A 22718-nucleotide genomic window follows, 5' to 3' on the forward strand; every position below is an offset into this window, starting at 1 on the left:
TGTGGCTCAGTGATGGATGAAACTGCTTTGGCTTCGATCCACTTGCTGAAGTAATCAACTCCTACAATCAACCACTACTTTTGGTTCACAGCCGATGGGAATGGACCGATGATGTCCAACCCCCATTGTGAAAATGGTAAGGGGTAGAGTGTTGACTGTAAGGCCTGAGCTGGCTGGTGGATTGCTGGTGCGAACTTCTGGCATTTCTCGCACTTTCTTGTCAGTGCTTTTGCTTCAGAAACCATGGTGGGCCACCAGAACCCGGCCCTTAGTGCCTTGTGTGCCAATGCCCGGCCTCCGATGTGATTTCCACATATGCCGAGGTGGATTTCCCTTAGGATGTAATCGGCGTTAGTTGGGCCGACACACTTCAGCAGTGGGGCTGAGAATGACCTCCTCATGAGCTCTCCATTGGCGTCAATGATGAACCTTTGGTTGAATCTCTTCAACTTTCTTGCTTGCAGCTTGTCCTCGGGAAGTTCTCCTTTCTCCTTGTATGCAATGGCTGCGTCCATCCAGCTTGGTTCGGGACGTAGATTGCAGATTGTGGGGGGTGGCATGTCAATGCTTCTCTCTTGGTGTACTTCCACATGGACCGACCTGTTTAGGTCGATGAGCGTTGAGCTTGCAAGTTTGGACAGTGCATCCGCTTGTGTGTTCTGGCCTCGGGGAATGAGGATGACTTCGAAGGATCTTAACTTTGACGTTAAGGATTTAATTTTTGCTAGGTAGGCTGTCATACTTGGCCATTTGGCCTCATACTCCCCTCGGATTTGGTTGGCTACGAGCTGAGAATCAGTTTTGAGGCAAACATGTTCGGCCTCCAGAGATAAGCATAGCTCTATCCCTGCGATTGCGGCCTCATATTCGGCCTCATTGTTGGTTGCTTTGAAACCGAACTTCAGGACATATTCGATGTTTTTCCCTACTGGGGGTATCAACACCACTCCGGCTCCCAAGCCGTTCACTGTGGAAGAGCCGTCAGTGTATACTTCCCATGTTCTCTTGGTGTCATCCAACATTTCCTGATATGAGCATTCGGCCAAGAAGTTAGCGAGTGCTTGTGCTTTGATGGCGGTCCTCGGCTGATACTTGATGCCAAACGCAGATAACTCGAAGGCCCATGCAGCCAATCTTCCCGACCTCTCTATTTTGTCTAGCACTTTTTCCAGTGGTTGGTCAGTTAGCACCACTACTTGATGAGAATCAAAGTAGGGTCTAAGCTTCCGGGCTGCCACCACCACTGCGTATGCTACTTTTTCAATAAGTGGGTACCGAGTCTCAGCATCTGTTAGGGTTCAGCTGGTGAAGTAGATTGGTTGTTGCTTTTTCTCTTCTTCCCGCAGGAGTACCGCACTTACTGTCCCGGGGCTAACTGCGACGTATAAGTATAGGGTTTTCCCCTCCTTCGGCCTAGCTAGTTTCGGCAGTTGGGCCAGGTGAGCCCTGAGCTGTTGAAATGCATCCTTCTGCTCTTGTTCCCATGTCAGCTCGGGGTCCACTTTCCTCGGGACGCCTTTCTTTTTGGCAGGCTCTGCTTCTCCTCCTGGGAGAGTTTTTGGTTTGAGAGCTTTGAAGAAGGGTACCCCCTTGTCCGAAGCCTTCGATATAAACCTTGAAAGTGCGGCTAACCTGCCTGTTAGCCTTTGCACGTCTCTCTTTGTCTTTGGCTCGGGTAGGTCTAATGCAGCCTGGACCTTATCCGGGTTTACATCAATTCCCCTTTCGCTCACCATGAATTCGAGGAACTTTCCTGCTCTAACCCCGAAGACACACTTCTTCGGGTTCAGCTTCATTTTGTACTTCCTCAGGTTGGCAAAAGTTTCGGCCAAATCTTTGATGTGATCCTCCTCTTTCATACTCTTCACTATGGAATCGTCCACATAGACTTCGACGTTCCTTCCTTTTTGATCGGCGAAGACGTGATCAACTAACCTTTGATAGGTGGCCCCGACATTTTTCAATCCGAAGGGCATCGTTCTGTAGTTGAACACTCCCGCGCTTGTGATGAAGGCGGTTTTTTCTCTATCGTCGGGGTGCATGAATACTTGATGGTACCCTGAAAAGGCGTCCATGAAGCTAAGTAATGCATGGCCACTGGTGGAGTTCACTAGCTGATCTATCCTCGGGAGGGGATAGCAGTCTTTCGGGCAGGCTCGATTCAGATCCGTGAAGCCGACGCACATGCGCCACGAGCCGTTGGATTTTTTGACCATGACCACGTTGGCCAGCCACTTGGGGTACATGCATGGCTCAATTAAGCCTGCCTCTTGCAGTTTCCTCACCTCTTAGGCGATGGCCTTGTTTTTCTCCGAGGAGTAGTTTCTTTTCTTCTGTTTGATTGGTCGGGCCTCGGCGTTGACATCCAGCTTATGAAAGATCATCTCCGGATCTATCCCTGGCATATCGGCTGCCGGCCATGCGAAAATGTCTTTGTGATCCCTTAGCAACTGGATCACATCGATTCGGAGCCCCGAGCTCAGGCCTCTGCCTATTCGGATGCTTCTGTCCGAATCATCTTCCAAGGGAATGTCTTCCATTTCCTGATCTGGTTCAGGAGAAAGGGTTTCTGGTCGAGCATCAACCTCGGCGGGTTTTACCAGACTACTCGGGCCAGCCTTTCTCCTCTTTGCATCTTTTTCCTCTTTTGGGGGGCTACTTTTCTCGTCCTCTTCCCTAGGACTGTCTCCTAGCTTCGGCTTTCGGATAGCAGTGTGACAGGTTGACCTTGCCACCTCCTGGTCACCCTTTATCCGCTCGGCGAAGCCTGCGTCCGAGACGTACATCATCATTTGGTGGTACGTGGATGGGATTGCTTGTATCTTGTGAATCATATTTCGTCCCATGATGACGTTATACACCGAATCGCAGTCCATCACTAAGAATTCCTCTCGGACGTTCCTTGCTGCCAGGCCTTGGCCAATAGTAACGGGAAGAGTGATCTTTCCCCACAGAATGGCTGCGGATCCATTGAAGCCGATCAGCGGGTAACTGACCTTAGTTAGAGACTCTTATCCTTCTTCAAGGATGAGCTGCTCGAAGCAGTTTCTGAAGATGATGTTGACGGCGCTCCCTCCATCGACCAATACCCTGTGAACGTTGTGGTTGTTGAGATCCATTTCAATTACCAACGGGTCGTCGTGCTTGTACTGGGTTCCGAGGCAGTCGTCAGCAGTAAAAGCTATGTTCGGGGGTGTAGGCTGGTTCTCCCCTATAGTGCTAAAGTTTACTCGGTGGGAGAGAGCCCTCAAGTGTTGCTTGCTGGCGTGGCCGGATCTTTGGCCTCCGAACACCACGAGAATCGGTTTTTTCTTTTGCCCTTCGGTCTCATGGACTCTTCTCTGGGCTTGCTCTTGTAGCTTTCCAGACATCGCTTTCTCTTTTTCTTCCCTCTCCGTTCTTCGGTCGAGCAAGTATTGCTTTAGATAGCCTTGCCGGATGAGGTCCTCGATGTTGTCCTTTAGCGAGTTGCATTCCTCGGTGGTATGGTCAAAGTCATCGTGGAACTCACACCACTTGTTCTTGTTCCTACGGAGGGGGTTTGATCTGAGCTTGTCTGACAGCTTCCACTTTTCATCATCCTTGTGGAGGCTGAAGATTTCTCTTCGGGATGTGGTGAGTGGAGTGTAATTGGTGTATTTGGGTTGAAATTCACCCTTCTTCCCATCTTTCTTTGGGCTTGCTTCTCTCGCACCCACCTTCTCTTTCCCCTTTCTTGAGTTGCCCTCGGGCTTACTCTGATTCATTTTGGTATCCCTCGTATCCGAGGGGTTCCTCAGCCTTGCTGCTGCCTTGTTGAATTCTTCCGTTCTGATGAACGCATCAGCCATTTGAAGTACGTCAGCTATCTTGGAGGGGTTTTTCATTGACAGTTTATCTCGGAATTTCCCCTCCCGAAGCGCGTGCTTCAGGGCGAAGATTGCTACATCTGGCTGCAGATTGGGGATGTTGATGGATTCTTTCATGAACCTGGCCATGAAGTCTCGGAGACTTTCATCTCGTTCCCGTTGTATGGAGGTCAGCTCTGCGGTAGTTCGTTCGGGACGATTATTGCTCACGAATTGTACGCAGAACCGCTTCTTCAACTTCTTCCAGCTTTTGATCGATCCCTTCGGCAGCGACCTGAACCATTCCCCTGCAACTCCTGTCAGCGTGGTTGGGAAGTATTTGCACCAACAAGCCTCGGAGTAGGGGCTCAGGAACATTTGCTGCTCGTAAGAGATGACGTGATCCCTCGGATCCGTAATCCCGCTGAATGTTAAGTGTGCTGGTAGCCTCACTTTGGGAATCTCCTCCATAACAATATCATTCGAGAACGGGGAAGATGCTGGGGTCATGATCCTCTTTCCTAGCCTCGCCCTGATACCATCGCTCCTCGAGTTTCCTCTGTGGGATTGTTCGGGGGCGTGTAGGGGGCTAGGAGTTCGATCACTCCTTCTTCTCCTTCTTGACTGGCCACTGGCTTCGGTTCGCCTACTGGATTTGCTGGGGCTGCCCAACCTATCATGGACCGAGGGGCGCAACCTGCTATGTACCGAGCTTCGGATCCGAGTGAGGTCATTTGCTCCGCTTAGGAGAGCTTGCGGTGTTGGGGATGGTGTTTCAAACCATTCCGGTTGCTATTCGGACCTCTGTTGCGTATCCCAGGTACTCTCTCTCCATCTTGTTGTTAAGTGTGTTCCCGACAAGGTAGGGAGAGTGCGTTCGGGTCTCGCAGCGTCCTTGTTAGGCGGTGGCCTATTAAGCAGAAGTTGTCGCCTGATTCTCCTCGCTTCTCAACGGTCCGTTGCCTGTGCCTGTTTTTTCTCATTGAAGAGGTAGTTTTGCATGATGGTCATGGCTGCGACAAGCTCTTCTCGAGAAGGGAGTGGGGGTCTGCTGGTTGTTGCGGCAGTAGCCCTTGTCGGCTGTGATCTCGCCACTGAGTGCAGTTGTTCCCCTCCATCGGATTCCGAATCCGTTTGGACAAGGACATCGTCCTGGTTGTCATTGTTGAGAATTTCCATTTCTTACGTGAAAAATGGGGTGTTTTTCGAAGCTTTAAAGTGTTCTTCCCCACAGACGGCGCCAAATTGTTCCGGTGTTGAAACGGATGGAACAATGGGCTTCGAATGAAGGCCCTTTTGAATGTGTTAAAGATCTTGTTAGGTTGAATGAGTGTTGTCCGAATTCACCTGCACAAAGACAATGTTACTAGCCTCGGGGGTGTTTCCGAGGAAAGCCCCTCCGATGCCTAAGTAATAACAATGCTCGGATTCTAGAGAGAGAAGCTCTCTAGAGAGTAGTCTTAAGGCAGTAAATTGGACGTACCTTGAGGTTTGAGCCTTGGCGGCCTATTTATAGTGTTTGCATAATAAATGCCCATAAGTCATTTATTGATATTGGGCCTTGGGCCTTGGTTGATGGCTGAATAGCCTTGGTGGTGGAGGCAGGTTTGGTGTTGATGATTTGAGCCATTGGGCTTTGGACTTAGTGGACCAATTGATATTCAATTGGGAGCCCAAACACACACTTATACAACAGGTTAAACAAAGCATCACTATCTAATTTTGAGGTCGTCCATGTTTCACGTGGGCTGGCACAATTGAGTATTCAAATTCTTTAGCACAATTTGGTTCTTATACAATAATGTTAATTGACATTTTATTTTTATTTTGTACCAATAAGGTATTGGTTTATTGGTTAAAGTAAAGGATATGTATTCGATAAGTCTCATATTTGAATACTCCAATTTGTACAAATAAGGTATTGGTATATCGGTTATTTATATTTTGTTTGCAAATGATAATATGTATTGTAATACCATGTAGTCCAGCATGTGAAATTTTTGTATTGTTCAAACAGGAGGTCATGAGTTCAAATCTTATATGAATTTTGCGTGGTATTTCAATAAATTTAAATGTACTCATTCTCACAAGGTGAGTCCCAATTAGACTCTACATAACAAATAGACTTAAATAGAAAAACTATTTAGGCCCTGAGAAATTGGGAAATCTATACTATATATTAAAAGATGTCTATAAGAAACTATACGTGACACGTGGCGCTCTGTTTATGGGTCGTTCTCTCAAACATGATTTACGTAAGGTTCGAACCCCTAACCTTCATGAGTTTAAACAATAAAGACTTTTAAATTATTTATTACATGTTTCGTGTTATCATTGCAAAAAAATATATATAAGTAAATGCATATGTTATTAATATAGTAACTCGGGGCAACGCCGGAGCCCAAAAACTAGTTGGTTCAATAAAATAGAGGTTGATCGAATTTAAAAGTTGAAAATATATATAATTAAATAATGGATTAATCTCTATTATATAAGCCAAGAGGGAAGGGGCAAATCAGTAACACCACTTTTCGTGTGCACAAGCAAAATGACGAAAACACCCTCCACCAATTCCTCTCAACCCCTTCCCGGCTCATTCTCTCCTCCATTTACTCCTTCCACTCAAACAGACTCTTTGGTTCTCTCTCCTCTAAGAAAAGGAAAAAATCATGTATTTCTCTCTCCTCATCTCAAACCGTTCGCCGTCTCCTCATCTCAAACCCTAGAAATCCATACTCTGAAGAATCACCAATTTCGAAGATCTGGTTTCTTCAACTTCTTCGTGACCATACTCTGATTCGCGAGATGTGGTCGGCATATCTTCCGGTTGTTCGACGCCTCTGCTTCCATCACGTCTACATCCACCGCCGATTTAGTGGTGGTAAGTTTATCTCTAACTTTTTAGGGTTTATTTCTTCTCGAAATTCAGCATTAGTTTGATTGATTTTTCCTTAGCAAACGATTAATTTAATTCTTCAATGCTGTATTCAACAATTAGGTTATTTTTTGAGAAAATTCAATTACGATTTTTCAAATTTTGTCGTAGGTGATTTTTTTCTCTTGATATTCTATGCTCCTGCTCAATTTTCTGGTGCTTCAGATTGGGTTTGTCAATTTTTGTGTGTATTCCCTTATTTTAGTCGAATTCCGATGAACAGAATCTCTTTGTTTTTTTTTAAATCTGTTTGATTGAAATTGTGTACTTTGTTGATTTTGGTTATTTTGAAAGCAAAGATTTTGAAAGCATTTCGATGTGAAGCAACTTTTGGAGTCGGATTTGAGACTTATTTTGACCTCGAATAATTCGTCAAAGGTAATTTCTCTCTCCAAAAACCCCGATTTTAAAGAGCTTTTCTGCCTGGTGAAGTGGTATTCTTCTTTTACTCAGCCCTGTAAATTCATACTTTAGTTTGCTTCAATTTTAATTTCTCGGCTTTTGTTTTCTCGATTCGAATTTGTATTTTTATTTCATATTGTAATTTGTTTGATTTTGGTCTGACAATGGAGTTTTTTTTATGTAACAGGCGAATATGCCGGCGAATATGCCGGCGAAATTGAACTAGTGCAAGCTTGATGCTCGTCGTGAACAATGCCTTTCGCAAGGTACTGTATTCATTATCTTTTTCTTTTTTTTTTTGATTTTTACGGTTCTGTATTGTTCTTGCAAAAAGTAAATTGGAATCTTGCATCCACTAATTATCTAGAGCTTGCTCTCTTTTTTTCTTTCACAATAAATTTCCTGGGCCCTTTGATTGTATTGGCATATCTTTCCTTTTATTGTGACTGTCAGGAAGACGTAGGATAACCTTGGTTATTATGGGTTCTTCATATGTAACCATATCTAACTTGGGTGTTGGATAACCTTTATTTTTGGTTGTTTCTGGTTGGTAGTCTTTGTGATGATCAGTTGGGAAGTGTATATATGCCTGCTTGCTATGGTTGTTTTATTATTAATGAAACTTGCAAGTGTCCTGAGGTATGAGAGTAAAACTGTTTATTTCAGTTCCCGAATGGACAGTTCGTTAAGTTAACGAACAATTACAATGTAATATGATTTGTTTATATCTCATTGTAATATTTCTTTACTTTGTTTGGTAGTATTACAATGCAATATGATCTTTTTGCAGATTGTTTCTATGGGTGAGACAATGGAATCGTTCATGGAGAATCAGACTTTTGATGATAGGATTTTGAGGAAATTGGCATACTCACATGTATGGAATTCCTAGTAATGTTCATCCTCAGTCTACTCTTCTCACGGTGTTTGTTGGATGCACTTTATTAAAACTGTCCAGGCTCCAACAAAGTAGGAAGTCTATAAACCACCAAACATCTAAATAGACCCAGTTATAGGTAGCCAGACTAGATGGAGGGGGGAGGGAATGTGTTCTTGCAGGTAAGACTAACTTAACTTCTAGTTAATTTTCTTAGCCAAAGCCAAATGGGCATAAAATCCTTGAGATAATTGGAACACAAAGACCATTACAATGCCTGAGAATTTGGGAAGCTTCCAGGATTTAAAATATGATCCAAATTTGTTGTTTTATGAAATTTTTGGAATTTAATGGATAACTATGAGTTCTTATTTTTGTCAAACATGGAATAATCTGATCTGGGTTTGCAGCAATTTGATTTTTGGATGATTGATTGGCTTATTGGATGGTTCTTAGCTCACGTACTCTTCAAGAAATCCGATATAGATTCTAGAACTATAACTCTATGAATGAAACACTGATTTTGAATTTATAATTCTTTTCTTGCATAGTTGCATCATACATGTCTTATACCACATTGCTGAAATTTCTGTATGCTATCATGTTAAACCGCGTACCTCATAGAAATATGATGACGCCAGAATACTGCAGCTGTTAAGACTCTATTTCTGCAATGCAGTTCATTACATTTAACAGAATTGCCGAATCTTTTTACAAAAAAGTATAACAAAATCAGAATATTTACTTTTCAGTCACTATAGTTAGCTAACAGCTATTGTTTATTCTGATGAAACAGAGAGCAGGTTGCGTAGGTTGTACTATGGCTATCATGAAGAATGTTTTAAGGTATCTTTCGGTGAGTTTCTATTGCTTCAACTTTTGTAGGATCTTACAACTCCAATATAATACTGGTGAAGTTTATTAAAAGTTTGTAAACTAGAATTATGAGTTTGCACTTAGGCTGAGACCACTTTGTTTCTCCAACAACAGATTTACATTGATGCAACTAATGAATAAGATTCATCTATAAACCAGTGTGTCTGATAATCTGATAATCTATAAACCAGTGTGTCTGTTATTAAGGTATTGACTAATTTAAACCTGGTCCATTTGATAGTGTATCGGATCTCCTTGATCATGATCCTAAGGGCGGAGATGCTCAGAAGAAACATAGGTGTTCAAAGGTATCTATTCTGTCGTTATAACTATGTCGAATATCTTAACTTACTCTTTCTGATTAGATCTGTGCATTATAATTGCTTATGCGTCTGTAGACTGACTTCACATAGTTCTTAAATGCACTATGCAATATTCGTGTAGTTAGAATATTACCCCCCTTTCAATTTTTTTTTGCACATAAACAATCGAGTTTATCACCTGTATATTTCCGTAACGCTATATTGTTTATTTTCTTTGTTATGTATGATGATTTTACCCTAATACATCTCCAAGACTTTGTCTATCTGTCCACCGCCCTTTCTAACATTAATTTCCAACTTACTGGACAGGGATTCTTTTATGATGCATTTTATGGAGAAATGAGCTTGAATGAGGATCACTTCAAACGGATAGAAGCACCGACAGCAAAAGGAAGAACTCAAGAAATCTTACCATGAGCTCGAAGGAGTCTTCTCCACCCAAGAAATCAAGAACTCAAGTTCAATCGAAGAAAACTCTTACTGCATCAATGGCTTCAAAGGCAATTTCCTACAAAGAAGTTTCCATGTCACCCCCATGAACTATCTTCAAGCCTGTGCAGCAGAAGAAAGAAGTAACTAATGCAGAAGAAATCCAGGAAGTTCCTGAAACTTCCTACAAAGTAGTCAGTCCAGTAGGACCGAAGGTAACAAGCCATACCAGGCTTCAACACACCAGTCTCAGCACATCCTACAGGCACAGTTCCAATACCTCCAATCTAATAACCTTAATTTTTTGATATGAACTTTTTATCTAATTTTATATTTAGTGGTTGTAATACAATTTAAACTTTTTATATAATCTCGCACATATTGCTTCCTTCTATTTTAAGTTTTTTTTGTCATATAATGCTACGAGTATGGTATGACCTCCCTATCGCAAAATATGAACTTTGCGAAATATTTTTAGTGCTTAATATTTGTAAACTTATGCACGCACCGCACGCATCGCGTGCATAAAATACTAGTATTGAATATTGAAAAGGGAGATAATATATAAGGATTAAATGGTGATTTGAATGTTGAAGATGAACTAAAAGAGGTGTGGGAGCGGGAACCAGGACAAACAACATGGTAAAAAGTAAAAATGAAATTAATTACTCCATCTGTTCCTATTTATGTGTCCAGTTCTCATAAATATCGATCTCTTATAAGTGTTCAATTTCCATTTTTAAACATACACTTTTCCCACTTTTCTATACACTTTTCCCACTTTTTCATAAATCATTATTACTTTTTCTTACACATTCTACACTTTTCCCACTTTTCAATCCCCACATCCCTTTTTATTTGTACTTTAAACATTAAACAATTATATATTTTTTCATTTCCAAATAAAATAAAACCACTCTCAATCATTAACTTTTACACACAATTCAGTTTTATTAAAACCCGCGTAAATGTTCAAAGTGGACACATAAATAGGAACGGAGGGAGTACTACGTGACATCTAAGGTTTTAGATTTAACTAACTCATGGTGATTGTGAGATCGAAAATGATAAAGGTCGCAACATGCGACCTTTAAGCCGTATCACAATGATGACATGACATGCTTATGTGTCGCGATTTAAATAGGAAATTAAAATATTTAACTTATATATTCTATTATACATGTTTCAAAAAAAGGTAGGAAAATCTTAATATTCTAATTTGTTTCCTTCTTTATATTGATTACCGTATTTACATAATTTCATAGTAAAAATATTGCATTGATAGTAAAAATATCATGATGACGCATAGCCTACGTGGCGCATACATGTACCAATTAAACTCCAACACGTAAGATTGCGACAACTAAATATTGTCGCAACTTGCGACCTTTATCATCACCCTTGTGAGATATATACATTTTTTTAATTAAGTCAAGTCTTGCACGTTTGTTAGGATAAGTAAGTGTGATTTGTTTACACGCATAATACAAATGCTTCTAGTTGCGTCATTTTGTTTGTTTGCCAGTATCTATAAATATGGCTCCAAAGACAAGCCCTAGTCGCAGAACATACTATTATCAAAAGGTCTTGTGCGCACAAGGTGTACAATAAATTTATTGTACACCAAGATAACTTTAACTCTTTTTTTTTTAACTTTGACCTAGTTTTGATTAACTTTTATGTTAGTAAAAAAAATTAATAGATAAATATTTTAAAGAGTTAAATGATTAATTTTATACATTATTAGTTATTTTGAAGAAATATGTTTTCCTAAAATGAAAAAATTTATCAGTGAAAAATAGATACCTTTTACATACATATGCTTAACTTTTAAGCATTTTGAGTTAACTTTTACTCCGGTGTACAATATTTATTGTACACCCATTGTAAATAAGAATTTGTGTACTATTATTGCAATCAACCCTCTTTAAATAGCCTTTGTGATATATTCATCCTCTTTCCTCTTCAGTCTTCACACGTCAGGTGCCTAGCTATTATAGTTTCTCAAAGTCTTTAGGTATTAATTTCCATGATAAATGTGCTTAGTTATATATGACGGTTTTATATATAAGACCCACTTGTTACGAAAGTATTATACTTTAAAATCAAATAGTTACATATAGTTATACTCTCTAATAAGGCAGTTACACTTTATCATGCATCACATAGTTATATTCTTTTAATTAATCTTTTGCTTATCACCAGAAAAAATAGTTAAACATAGTGATGAATACACTTTATCATTGCACATATACATTTTTTTTTAATATATGACATCATCGGTCTTATGCGTATGTCGGTCTCACAAAGATATACATACTCTTTCCTGATTTTGTTTTGGGTGATCGTAGGTGGGTAGAAAGAATGGGCTCAAACGTGTTCGGAACTCCGATCACAAAGGAAATGCTGAAAGAGTGAAAGCAATGCCAAAATACCATGACAAGAAGGATATCACTGTTGCAGAGTCACCCTAGAGTCATTTGCCACGCAGAATTATAAATCTGCGATGCACAAGCTATTGAATTTTTTTTTTCAAATTCCCGCTCACACTTAATTGCAAAACGAATTAATATTCAACACTACCGCCCTCCCCAACGAAACCACCACGAATTGTGAGCAATAACCTAGGTTTTGCTCGACAAACAACACTGCTTCACACCCAAACTCAACAAACGACAACACTGCTTCATCGGCGGCTTCATTGTCGTCGTTCCTGTTCCGGCCCCTGCGTCGTTCTTCTGTTCGTCCTGATAGCGCATCCCACCACAAGGCCCCTGCCGTCATTCTCCAGACGACGCAGCGCACAACAAGGCCCCTGTTCCGGCCCCTGCCGTCATTCTCCAGACGACGCAGCGCTGGTCCCTGTTGACGCCGCCGGCCACGCCGCCGCACACTCCGCCGGCGCCCCTTCTCAGTCACGTCGTCTCTCCTCTTTTAATAATTAAGTACATTTTAAATTGTTTTTAAATATTTATACTTTCAATATATAATTGGGTTTAAATTTAGTGTGTGGAACTTATTTAGTTGAATAAAAAAAGTTGTTACATTTAAGATTGAATTTAAATTTTGATGTTAAGATTGAAAGTTTGTGGATATTATTTAGTTAAATTTTATTTGAATTTTAATTGTGCATTTTGATTTGAATTGTGGATATTATGATTGAATTTTAGTTGTACATTTGAATTGAAATTTAAGATTGAATTTTAATTGTGGATATTATTTAGTTGAATAATTGGGTACATTTTAGGATTTAGGTTTTGTTGAATTTTAATTGTAGTTTTTGATGAATTGGAATAGGTTATTATAATAGTTGGTTTTGTTGAATTCTAATTGTTTATTACATTTAGGTTTTGTTGAATTAAAAGTTATGAAATGAAGTTTTGGGTTTGTGTAGGTTTATGAGATGGTTTGTGTAGGTTATGAAATGAATTTAGGTTATGAAATGAATTTAGGTGATCGATATATGAAATCATGTTTTGGGTTTGCTACAAAATTTGGGTTTGTGAATTTGTGATGTGAAATGAATTGTACTATGGGAACTTGTTATTAGTTATGGTAGGTTTTGTTGGAAGCCATGGATTTATAATGATATGAATAGCCTAGTTTATATTCTAACATCTTGACAAAATTTGGTCATATTGTTTTATCTTTAGTGGTTGAAAATGGATCGGAGTTGGATGTATGGTAGTAAACGATTTTCTACAAGGTTCTTACAAGGGATTCAAGAGTTCATTAAGGTTGCCTTGAAACATCAATCAGAACATGAATCAAGTTTAATTCTGTGTCCTTGTTGTGATTGCAATAATTCAAGGGGGTATCGGGATATTGATGATATTGTTGATCACATAGTTCGTCGCGGTTTTAAGGGTAACTACACGACGTGGACATGGCATGGCGAGAGCATAGATCATGGGGCAAGTTCTAGTATGCCGAGCTCGAGTCAGCATAATAATTGTGATAATGGTGATGATAATGAAATTGAGGATGATATTGGTGTTGAAAGTGAGGAAGAAGAGGAGAAAGATAGGATAGATGATATGATGCATGATGTGGAAGACCATCATTTCGTTGAGCGTCCCTGTATGTATGATAGTATAATCAAAGCTTCCGCAACACCGTTATATCCTGGTTCTACACAAACTGTACTTGGTGCCGTCATCGAATATTTCAACTTAAAGGTGGAAAACGGTTGGACCAACAAGAGTTTTTCACAGTTTTTGGAGGCCACGTCCGGTAATCTTCCTGAAGGAAACAAACTTCCAAGGTCTAACTATGAGGCCCAGAAGCTTATGTGTCCTTTGGGTATGGATTACGAGAAGATACACGCGTGTCCAAATGATTGCGTGTTGTATCGAAAGTAGTATGCAAATCTGCATGAGTGTCCAAGATGCGGATTGTCCCGTTACAAGATCGTGGAGAATGATGCAACATCAACAAAGAAGAAACCTTCTCCGGCTAAGGTGCTTTGGTATCTTCCTATTATACCAAGATTTAAGCGCCTTTTCTCAGAAGAGAAAACTGCAAAACTTTTGAGGTGGCATGCCGAAAGGAGGAAGAAAGATGGGTTAATGAGGCATCCTGCTGATTCTCCACAATGGAGGAACATTGATCGAAAGTACAAGGTCTTTAGGGAAGAAGTTCGGAATCTCAGGCTTGGTCTTTGCACGGATGGAATGAACCCATTTGGGACACTTAGTACCCAATATAGCACTTGGCCGGTTCTTCTCACCATATACAATTTGCCTCCTTGGTTATGCATGAAGCGTAGATACATCATGTTGTCGCTCTTAATCTCTGGGCATAAACAACCCGGAAATGACATAGATGTGTATCTAGAGCCACTCATTGAAGATTTGAAATTGTTGTGGGATGAAGGGGTGTTGATGTTTGATGCATACACCAAAACCAATTTCACTTTACGTGCCATGATTTTTTGTACGATAAATGATTTCCCGGCTTATGGAAATTTGTCAGGGTATTCTGTAAAGGGAAAGAAGGCATGTCCAGTTTGTCATGATGATTTGGTCTCGAGGAGCCTAAAATTTTGTGGGAAAGATGTGTACATGGATTACCGGATGTATCTTCCTGAAGATCACCCATTTCGAAAAGAGAAGGAAGCTTTTAATGGAGAATTGGAGATGAGAGAAGCTCCTGCCCCCTTATGTGCGTGTGAGGTTTATGAACGGGTTAAAGACATTGAGACAGAGTTTGGTAAGCCTTATAAAGGTCAGCCAAGTGGTGGTAACAAGAAGAGGTCTATCTTTTGGGATCTCCCATATTGGAGAGATTTGGAAGTTAGGCATTGTTTGGATGTAATGCATATTGCGAAAAATGTTTGTGATGCAATTGTTGGGACATTGTTGAATATGCAAGGGAAAACGAAGGATGGGCCTAAAGTTAGACAAGATATGGCTGCTATGGGTCGCTCCGAGTTGGCACCTCAAGAAAGGGGAAAACGCTGGTACCTTCCCCCAGCTTGTTTCACCTTGTCCAAAAAGGAGAAAGCTAGCTTTTGTGAGTCTTTGCATGGCTTAAAGGTCCCTGCTGGTTACTCTTCAAATTTTCGTAGACTTGTGTCCATGTCTGACTTGAAATTAGTTGGAATGAAATCTCATGATTGTCACGTGTTGATGCAACAATTGCTGCCGGTTGCAATTCGAGGGATATTGCCGCCACAAGTGAGGTATACCATTACAAGATTGTGTTTCTTTTTCAACACAATTTGTAGCAAGGTGATCAATCCAACAATACTGGATGATTTGCAGGCCGATGTACTTGAGACCATGTGTCGGTTTGAAAAGTATTTTCCGCCATCATTCTTTGACATGATGCCTCATTTGATTATTCATCTTGTTCGTGAAATTAAGCTTTGTGGGCCAGTTTGTATGAGGTACGTGTATCCCTTTGAACGGGAAATGGGTACCTTGAAAGATAGAGTGATGAATCCGGCCAAACCTGAAGCTAGTATTGTCCAACGAACTGTCGCGGAGGAAGTTGCTGCATGGGTTTCTCAATATATGGCACGTTTGAAAGAAGTCGGAGTACCAAAGTCTAGACATGATGGGAGACTTGGGGGTCAAGGTACAATTGGCAGGAAAAGGATATCAATCGGTTCTGAAATGATGTGTAAGGTTGAGCTGTTTGTGGTGCAAAGTCTTAGTGAAGTCCATCCATACGTGGCTGAGCACATGAACTTTCTTAGAGAGCAATATCCTTCAAAAAATGGTCCTCAACTGATAAAAGAGCATAATCGTTCATTCCTCACATGGTTCAAGCGTCGAGTGATGGATCAATTTTCCGACACGCCTAATGAGGTATCTGACATGGTGAGATGGTTGGCATATGGTCCTAAATGTCAAGTCATATCTTATGAGGGGTACGACATCAATGGCTATTCTTTTTACACGAAGCGACAAGATGACAAAACGATGATGCAAAATAGTGGTGTTACGGCAATATGTTTGTCTTCAGAGTATGCTAGTGTAAAAGATAGAACGCTTGTAGATAAGACGAACTCTTACTATGGAGTCATTGAAGAAATATTAGAGTTGGAATATAAGGATTTTAAGATTCCTCTATTCCGGTGCAAGTGGGTTGATATTAGTCGCGGTGTCAAAAAGGATGAACATGGGTACCTAACACTTGTAAACTTTAGTCGAGTTGGGCATCTTGCAGATCCTTTCATATTAGCATCACAGGCAAAACAAATCTTTTACATGGTTGACCCTGCCGATCGTAGTTGGTCAGTTGTTCTGGAAGGCAAAAGAAGAATACTTGGCGTTGAGGATGTAGATGATAAAAAAGAGTATGATGAGCAGTTTAATGAGATTCCACCTTCCTCCAGGGATATCCCTCAAATGATTGACGATGTTGACATGAGTTATACGCGCCGAGTTCATGATGAAGGATTTTATGTTGAAAAAGAGAAATAGTGAGATAGGTACTATTTTGGCAACTATTTTTTTCACCAAGTTAATTTGTAGATTAGTTAAAAGTTGGGTTCGAAAATGTCATTTTTGCCTAAATATGTACTATAACGACTCAATTAGCCTTAAATGTGAAATAATAGATTAGTACGAGTCTTAGAAAGTTATAACTATGCATATGAGACATGTAATAAGTTTGAAAACATTCCTTAAGTTGTTTAGTTCAAAGTTGGGTTCGAAAACGTCATATTTGCCTAAAAATGTCCTAGAACGACCCAATTAGCCTTAAATGTGAAATAATAGATTAGTACGAGTCTTAGAAAGTTATAACTATGCATATGAGACATGTAATAAGTTTGAAAACATTCCTTAAGTTGTTTAGTTAAAAGTTGGGTTCGAAAATGTCATTTTTGCCTAAATATGTACTATAACGACTCAATTAGCCTTAAATGTGAAATAATAGATTAGTACGAGTCTTAGAAAGTTATAACTATGCATATGAGACATGTAATAAGTTTGAAAACATTCCTTAAGTTGTTTAGTTCAAAGTTGGGTTCGAAAATGTCATTTTTGCCTAAATATGTACTATAACGACTCAATTAGCCTTAAATGTGAAATAATAGATTAGTAAGAGTCTTAGAAAGTTATAACTATGAATATGAGACATGTAATAAGTTTGAAAATATTCCTTAAGTTGTTTAGTTCAAAGTTGGGTTCGAAAACGTCATATTTGCCTAAAAATGTCCTAGAACGACCCAATTAGCCTTAAATGTGAAATAATAGATTAGTACGAGTCTTAGAAAGTTATAACTATGCATATGAGACATGTAATAAGTTTGAAAACATTCCTTAAGTTGTTTAGTTAAAAGTTGGGTTCGAAAACGTCATATTTGCCTAAAAATGTCCTAGAACGACCCAATTAGCCTTAAATGTGAAATAATAGATTAGTACGAGTCTTAGAAAGTTATAACTATGCATATGAGACATGTAATAAGTTTGAAAACATTCCTTAAGTTGTTTAGTAAAAAGTTGGGTTCGAAAATGTCATTTTTGCCTAAATATGTACTATAACGACTCAATTAGCCTTAAATGTGAAATAATAGATTAGTACGAGTCTTAGAAAGTTATAACTATGCATATGAGACATGTAATAAGTTTGAAAACATTCCTTAAGTTGTTTAGTTAAAAGTTGGGTTCGAAAATGTCAATTTTGCCTAAATGTGTACTATAACGACTCAATTAGCCTTAAATGTGAAATAATAGATTAGTACGAGTCTTAGAAAGTTATAACTATGCATATGAGATATGTAATAAGTTTGAAAACATTCCTTAAGTTGTTTAGTTAAAAGTTGGGTTCGAAAATGTCATTTTTGCCTAAATATGTACTATAACGACTCAATTAGCCTTAAATGTGAAATAATAGATTAGTACGAGTCTTAGAAAGTTATAACTATGCATATGAGACATGTAATAAGTTTGAAAACATTCCTTAAGTTGTTTAGTTAAAAGTTGGGTTCGAAAATGTCATTTTTGCCTAAATATGTACTATAACGACTCAATTAGCCTTAAATGTGAAATAATAGATTATTACGAGTCTTAGAAAGTTATAACTATGCATATGAGACATGTAATAAGTTTGAAAACATTCTTTAAGTTGTTTAGTTAAAAGTTGGGTTCGAAAATGTCATTTTTGCCTAAATATATACTATAACGACTCAATTAGCCTTAAATGTGAAATAATAGATTAGTACGAGTCTTAGAAAGTTATAACTATGCATATGAGACATGTAATAAGTTTGAAAACATTCCTTAAGTTGTTTAGTTCAAAGTTGGGTTCGAAAATATCATTTTTGTCTAAATATGTACTATAACGACTCAATTAGCCTTAAATGTGAAATAATAGATTAGTACGAGTCTTAGAAAGTTATAACTATGCATTTGAGACATGTAATAAGTTTGAAAACATTCCTTAAGTTGTTTAGTTCAAAGTTGGGTTTGCTATTAAACATAAACTTCTGCTCCCTTTAATTTTGCAGATGCTTGGGTAGAAGAAAAAAAGAGAGAAAACAATCCAAGATAGTCAAATCCGTCATACTGAAGGTAATTTGAGCTAGTTTCGGTGTACCGTAAGGGAAATGGGGTGCGAAAATCTGCACGGAACTGATCAGAACTGTGCACTGATCTGCACATAACTGATCTGAGCTGTGCAGATGAGTACACAGAACTGGTCAGTCAGTTTTGTGTACTCATCTGCACAGCTCAGATCATAACTGTGCAGATCAATGTACAGAACTGATTAGAACTGACCAGTTCTGTGCAATGATCTGCACAGCTCAGTTCAGTTCTGTGCAGATCAGTGCACAGAACTGATCAGAACTGTGCAGATCAATGCACAGAACTAATCAGAACTGGCCAGTTCTGTGCACTGATCTGCACAGCTCAGATCAGAACTGTGCAGATCAATGCACAGAACTGGCGAGTTCTGTGCACTGATCTACACAGCTCAGATCAGAACTGTGCAGATCAATGCACAGATCTGATCAGAACTGACCAGTTCTGTGCACTGATCTGCATAGCTCAGATCAAAACTGTGCAGATCAATGCACAGAATTGATCAAAACTGACCAGTTTTGTGCACTGATCTGCACAGCTCAGATCAGTTCTGTGCAGATCAGTGCACAGAACTGGTCAGTTCTGATCAATTCTGTGCATTGATCTGCACAGTTTTGATATGAGCTGTGCAGATCAGTGCACAGAACTGGTCAGTTCTGACCATTTATGTGCACTCATCTGCATAGATCAGTTCTGCGCAGATCAGTGCACAGAACTGGTCAGTTCTGTATTTTTTTTAAAAATCCTGCTCTTGAAGGTAATTAATTTTGATGATTTTCCAAACTGCAGTTGCGTCAAGCATGGATGAAGATCAACACGCAAATTCAGGGCCATCTAACGAATCACCAAATCAAGTGCCACAAAAGAAAAAAAGGAAGCCAAGAGGCCCTACAAAAGGGCTAAAACCCATGCCCGGGGTTCCAAGAATAATTGAATGGGATCACTTGGACCGACCCACAGGGAAATGGGCAACGGAATACAAGAATCACATTGGCGAGATAAGTCGCGCAAAGGTTTCAATATTGATCAGAACCTGGGAAGATGTTTCACAAGGAATAAAAGACACTTTGTGGGAAGATGTCAAGGTAACCGGTTTTATTTTGGAAATTCATTTGTACATGTCTACGTGTCTTTTTCATGTGCTAAAGGACTTTCTTGTTCCTTTTCTTTTTCTTTCATTTAGAGAGAATTTCATATCACAGATGAAACTAAGAAAGAAGTTGTCTTAAAGAGTTGTGATACGCGGTGGAGGGAATTCAAATCAAGATTGGCGACTGGTTGGATCCATGATACAAGAAAAAGGCGAAAAGATGAACGGATGCCATATGATTTGTATAGTTATATAACTAAGGATATATGGAAGGAATTTGTGAAGATACGTACCTCCGAAGAAGCTGAGGTATAAAAAAATATTCTTATTTAAAGTCTTGGTATAATCTAAGTTTTATTTTGTTGTAATAATTTCTTTTACCCCCCTAAAATTAGGAACTAAGTGAGAAAGCAAGACAGAGTCAATCTTTCAACATATATCCTCATCATATGGGACAGAAATCATATGCTGAAAAGACAAGTGAATGGCAAAGAAAAGGGTACATTCCCTCAGTTTCTTCGTCATCTGATGGTTCCTTTGCGTCTACAATTGCTTCAAGTTTGCCGAGTAGGACATGTTTATGGCTTCTTGCAAGATCGGTACCAGATGAGAAAGGAAATCCTTACTTGCCGGATAAGGGCACACAAAAGGTCAAAGAAAATATTGTAAGTTCATTTAACAATTTTGCGTAATGTTGTGATTCCTCTAATTTCATATATGTTCTTAAATATGAAACCAAGTGTTGAACTTTTCTCAAAACCATTTGATTTCATGTAGGATGAATGGAAAAGGAAACAAGATGAAGGGGAATTTGTTCCCAAAAGTGCACGAGATGATGTCTTATCTCGTGCACTTGGTAAGACTAAAGAAGGGAGACCACTAACATTTGGTGGTGGAGTAGGCATCAAAGCTGTGTGGGGGACCGCAGAGCGGCGTAGCTTTCGACGGTATGTCCAGAGTTGATCCTTGATCACCACAACGACGTCACTTCCGATAACGTGAAAGTGAGTGTTGATGATTTTGAGCCCGCGTACAAAGAAGCTCCCGTCCCTGTGCCTTCTCAATATATTAAGAAACTTGCTCAAGCTCATGGTACCTTCACTCAGTGGCCAAAGCATTTGGTGTCGCTTACGAATGAGGAGGTAACTAACATATGCATGATAATTTGAAGTAGAACTATTATACCATGTATGCTCACTAATATGTATATCGTTATTTGAAAATCATACCTCAGGTAAACAAGCCTACAAGTAAAGAGCCTAAAGGGAAAGGGAACAAAGGGAAAGAGATAGTGCTTGGGAGAAGTGGATGCGAAACAAAAGCGTCCAACACTAAATCAAAAACATATTTCCTTGAAAATTATAAAGTGCAAAATTTGAGTGGTAAGTGCAATGTAATGAAAACTATGATGTTGGGATTAAAAGAAGGGGAGCGCGTTAAGGTGCAAGGCACTAAAAGGACATTCAATATGGAAAAAGACTTTGAAATAAGTGTCACCGTTGAAGACACCGATCAACTTATCTCGGGAGCATGGCTAAATATATCGATAATACAAGTTTTTATTATGTGAGTTACCTAAATTAATATTTTGCCCCTAAATTTGATTTTTATGATTGTCTTAACGTTCTTATTACACTATATATTATAGGGCTTTGAGTGAGTTGTGTTTTCACGATGATTGTCACTCCAATACTATTGGATTCATGTGCCCGGAGAAGATCTCGGCCACCATGTTAAACACCGATGCAGATCGAATTCTATCGTACATGACGAGGTCCATGAGTGCACTTACTTCTAAGACATTCATCTTAACTTCATACTACGAAAAGTATGAAAATTAGTTTGAACTTCGTTTTTAATTGATTGTTATAAATTTAACTTTTTTTTTTCTAACTACATATGTTTATTGTTTGTATGTAGGAGTCACTGGATGCTTTTAGTTCTTTGCTTATCTAAACGTGAGGTCTACATATTTGATTCTCAACAAAAGAAGAGAAATTTGATGATTAAGGAGCCACTAAACAAGTAAGTAAAGTATGCATATGAAAATGCCATTTTTGCCTAAATTTTTGCCTAAAAATGTCCTAGAACAACCAAATTAGCCTTAAATGTGAAATAATAGATTGTAAAGAGCCTTAGAAAGTTGTAAATATGCATATTAAAGGTGTAATAAGTTTGAAAACATTCCTTAGGTTCTTTAGTTCAAAGTTGGGTTCGAAAACGTCATATTTGCCTAAAAATGTCCTAGAACGACCCAATTAGCCTTAAATGTGAAATAATAGATTGTAAAGAGCCTTAGAAATTTATAACTATGCATATTAAACGTGTAATAAGTTTGAAAACATTCCTTAGGTTCTTTAGTTCAAAGTTGGGTTCGAAAACGTCATTTTTGCCTAAAAATGTCCTAGAACGACCCAATTAGCCTTAAATGTGAAATAATAGATTGTAAAGAGCCTTAGAAAGTTGTAAATATGCATATTAAACGTGTAATAAGTTTGAAAACATTCCTTAGGTTCTTTAGTTCAAAGTTGGGTTCGAAAACGTCATATTTGCCTAAAAATGTCCTAGAACGACCCAATTACCCTTAAATGTGAAATAATAGATTATAAAGAGCCTTAGAAAGTTGTAAATATGCATATTAAACGTGTAATAAGTTTAAAAACATTCCTTAGGTTCTTTAAATTAGTTCAAAGTTGGGTTCGAAAACGTTATTTTTGCCTAAAAATGTCCTAGAACGACCCAATTACCCTTAAATGTGAAATAATAGATTGTAAAGAGCCTTAGAAAGTTATAACTATGCATATTAAACGTGTAATAAGTTTGAAAACATTCATTAGGTTCTTTAGTTCAAAGTTGGGTTCGAAAACGTCATTTTTGCCTAAAAATGTCCTAGAACGACCCAATTAGCCTTAAATGTGAAA

At 39.0% G+C, this 22718-nt stretch overlaps 3 protein-coding genes across 10 annotated transcripts; 1 reads left to right on the top strand and 2 right to left on the bottom strand.

The window, feature by feature from the left end:
* Window positions 1-74: 74 nt before the first annotated feature.
* On the bottom strand, window positions 75-1859 carry LOC130463231 (uncharacterized). Its single transcript, XM_056832303.1, has 3 exons — window positions 1637-1859; window positions 896-1288; window positions 75-505 (listed from the first exon to the last, which is right to left on the bottom strand). The coding sequence occupies exons 1-3, from the start codon at window positions 1857-1859 to the stop codon at window positions 75-77; spliced, it is 1047 nt and encodes a 348-aa protein (XP_056688281.1).
* A 1152-nt stretch (window positions 1860-3011) lies between these two features.
* Window positions 3012-3977, bottom strand: LOC130463232 (uncharacterized). Its single transcript, XM_056832304.1, has 2 exons — window positions 3699-3977; window positions 3012-3581 (listed from the first exon to the last, which is right to left on the bottom strand). Exons 1-2 carry the CDS (start codon window positions 3975-3977, stop codon window positions 3012-3014), a joined length of 849 nt encoding a protein of 282 aa, XP_056688282.1.
* A 2448-nt stretch (window positions 3978-6425) lies between these two features.
* Window positions 6426-10063, top strand: LOC110800842 (uncharacterized). 8 transcript variants are annotated; one of them, XM_056833771.1, is made up of 7 exons: window positions 6429-6708; window positions 7057-7140; window positions 7352-7430; window positions 7955-8041; window positions 8838-8887; window positions 9159-9225; window positions 9550-10063. In XM_056833771.1, the coding sequence occupies exons 3-7, from the start codon at window positions 7401-7403 to the stop codon at window positions 9655-9657; spliced, it is 342 nt and encodes a 113-aa protein (XP_056689749.1). In that variant the 5' UTR covers window positions 6429-6708; window positions 7057-7140; window positions 7352-7400; the 3' UTR covers window positions 9658-10063. The 8 variants fall into 8 exon arrangements, 4 of the variants coding, with proteins under 4 accessions (XP_056689749.1, XP_056689748.1, XP_056689747.1 ...); XM_056833770.1 differs by having other exon boundaries at window positions 7062-7140; XM_056833769.1 differs by having other exon boundaries at window positions 7062-7430.
* Window positions 10064-22718: the final 12655 nt, after the last annotated feature.

This window comes from Spinacia oleracea, chromosome 6 (assembly GCF_020520425.1).
Source record: "Spinacia oleracea cultivar Varoflay chromosome 6, BTI_SOV_V1, whole genome shotgun sequence".
NCBI lineage: Eukaryota > Viridiplantae > Streptophyta > Magnoliopsida > Caryophyllales > Amaranthaceae > Spinacia > Spinacia oleracea.

What these genes read in the sequence shown, in the direction of transcription:
- LOC130463231 (XM_056832303.1), bottom strand. Translation starts at nt 1,859, where the DNA reads ATGAAAGAGGAGGATCACATCAAAGATTTGGCCGAAACTTTTGCCAAC. An exon ending in AGACGTGCAAAGGCTAACAG is followed by an intron (nt 1,289 to 1,636) that starts GCAGGTTAGCCG and finishes GAACCCTAACAG; the next exon opens with ATGCTGAGACTCGGTACCCA. An exon ending in CGAATATGTCCTGAAGTTCG is followed by an intron (nt 506 to 895) that starts GTTTCAAAGCAA and finishes GGATGGACGCAG; the next exon opens with CCATTGCATACAAGGAGAAA.
- LOC130463232 (XM_056832304.1), bottom strand. Translation starts at nt 3,977, where the DNA reads ATGGCCAGGTTCATGAAAGAATCCATCAACATCCCCAATCTGCAGCCA. An exon ending in CAAGAAAGGGGAAAGAGAAG is followed by an intron (nt 3,582 to 3,698) that starts GTGGGTGCGAGA and finishes AGCCTCCACAAG; the next exon opens with GATGATGAAAAGTGGAAGCT.
- LOC110800842 (XM_056833771.1), top strand. Translation starts at nt 7,401, where the DNA reads ATGCTCGTCGTGAACAATGCCTTTCGCAAG. An exon ending in GGAAATTGGCATACTCACAT is followed by an intron (nt 8,042 to 8,837) that starts GTATGGAATTCC and finishes CTGATGAAACAG; the next exon opens with AGAGCAGGTTGCGTAGGTTG. An exon ending in ATCATGAAGAATGTTTTAAG is followed by an intron (nt 8,888 to 9,158) that starts GTATCTTTCGGT and finishes TCCATTTGATAG; the next exon opens with TGTATCGGATCTCCTTGATC.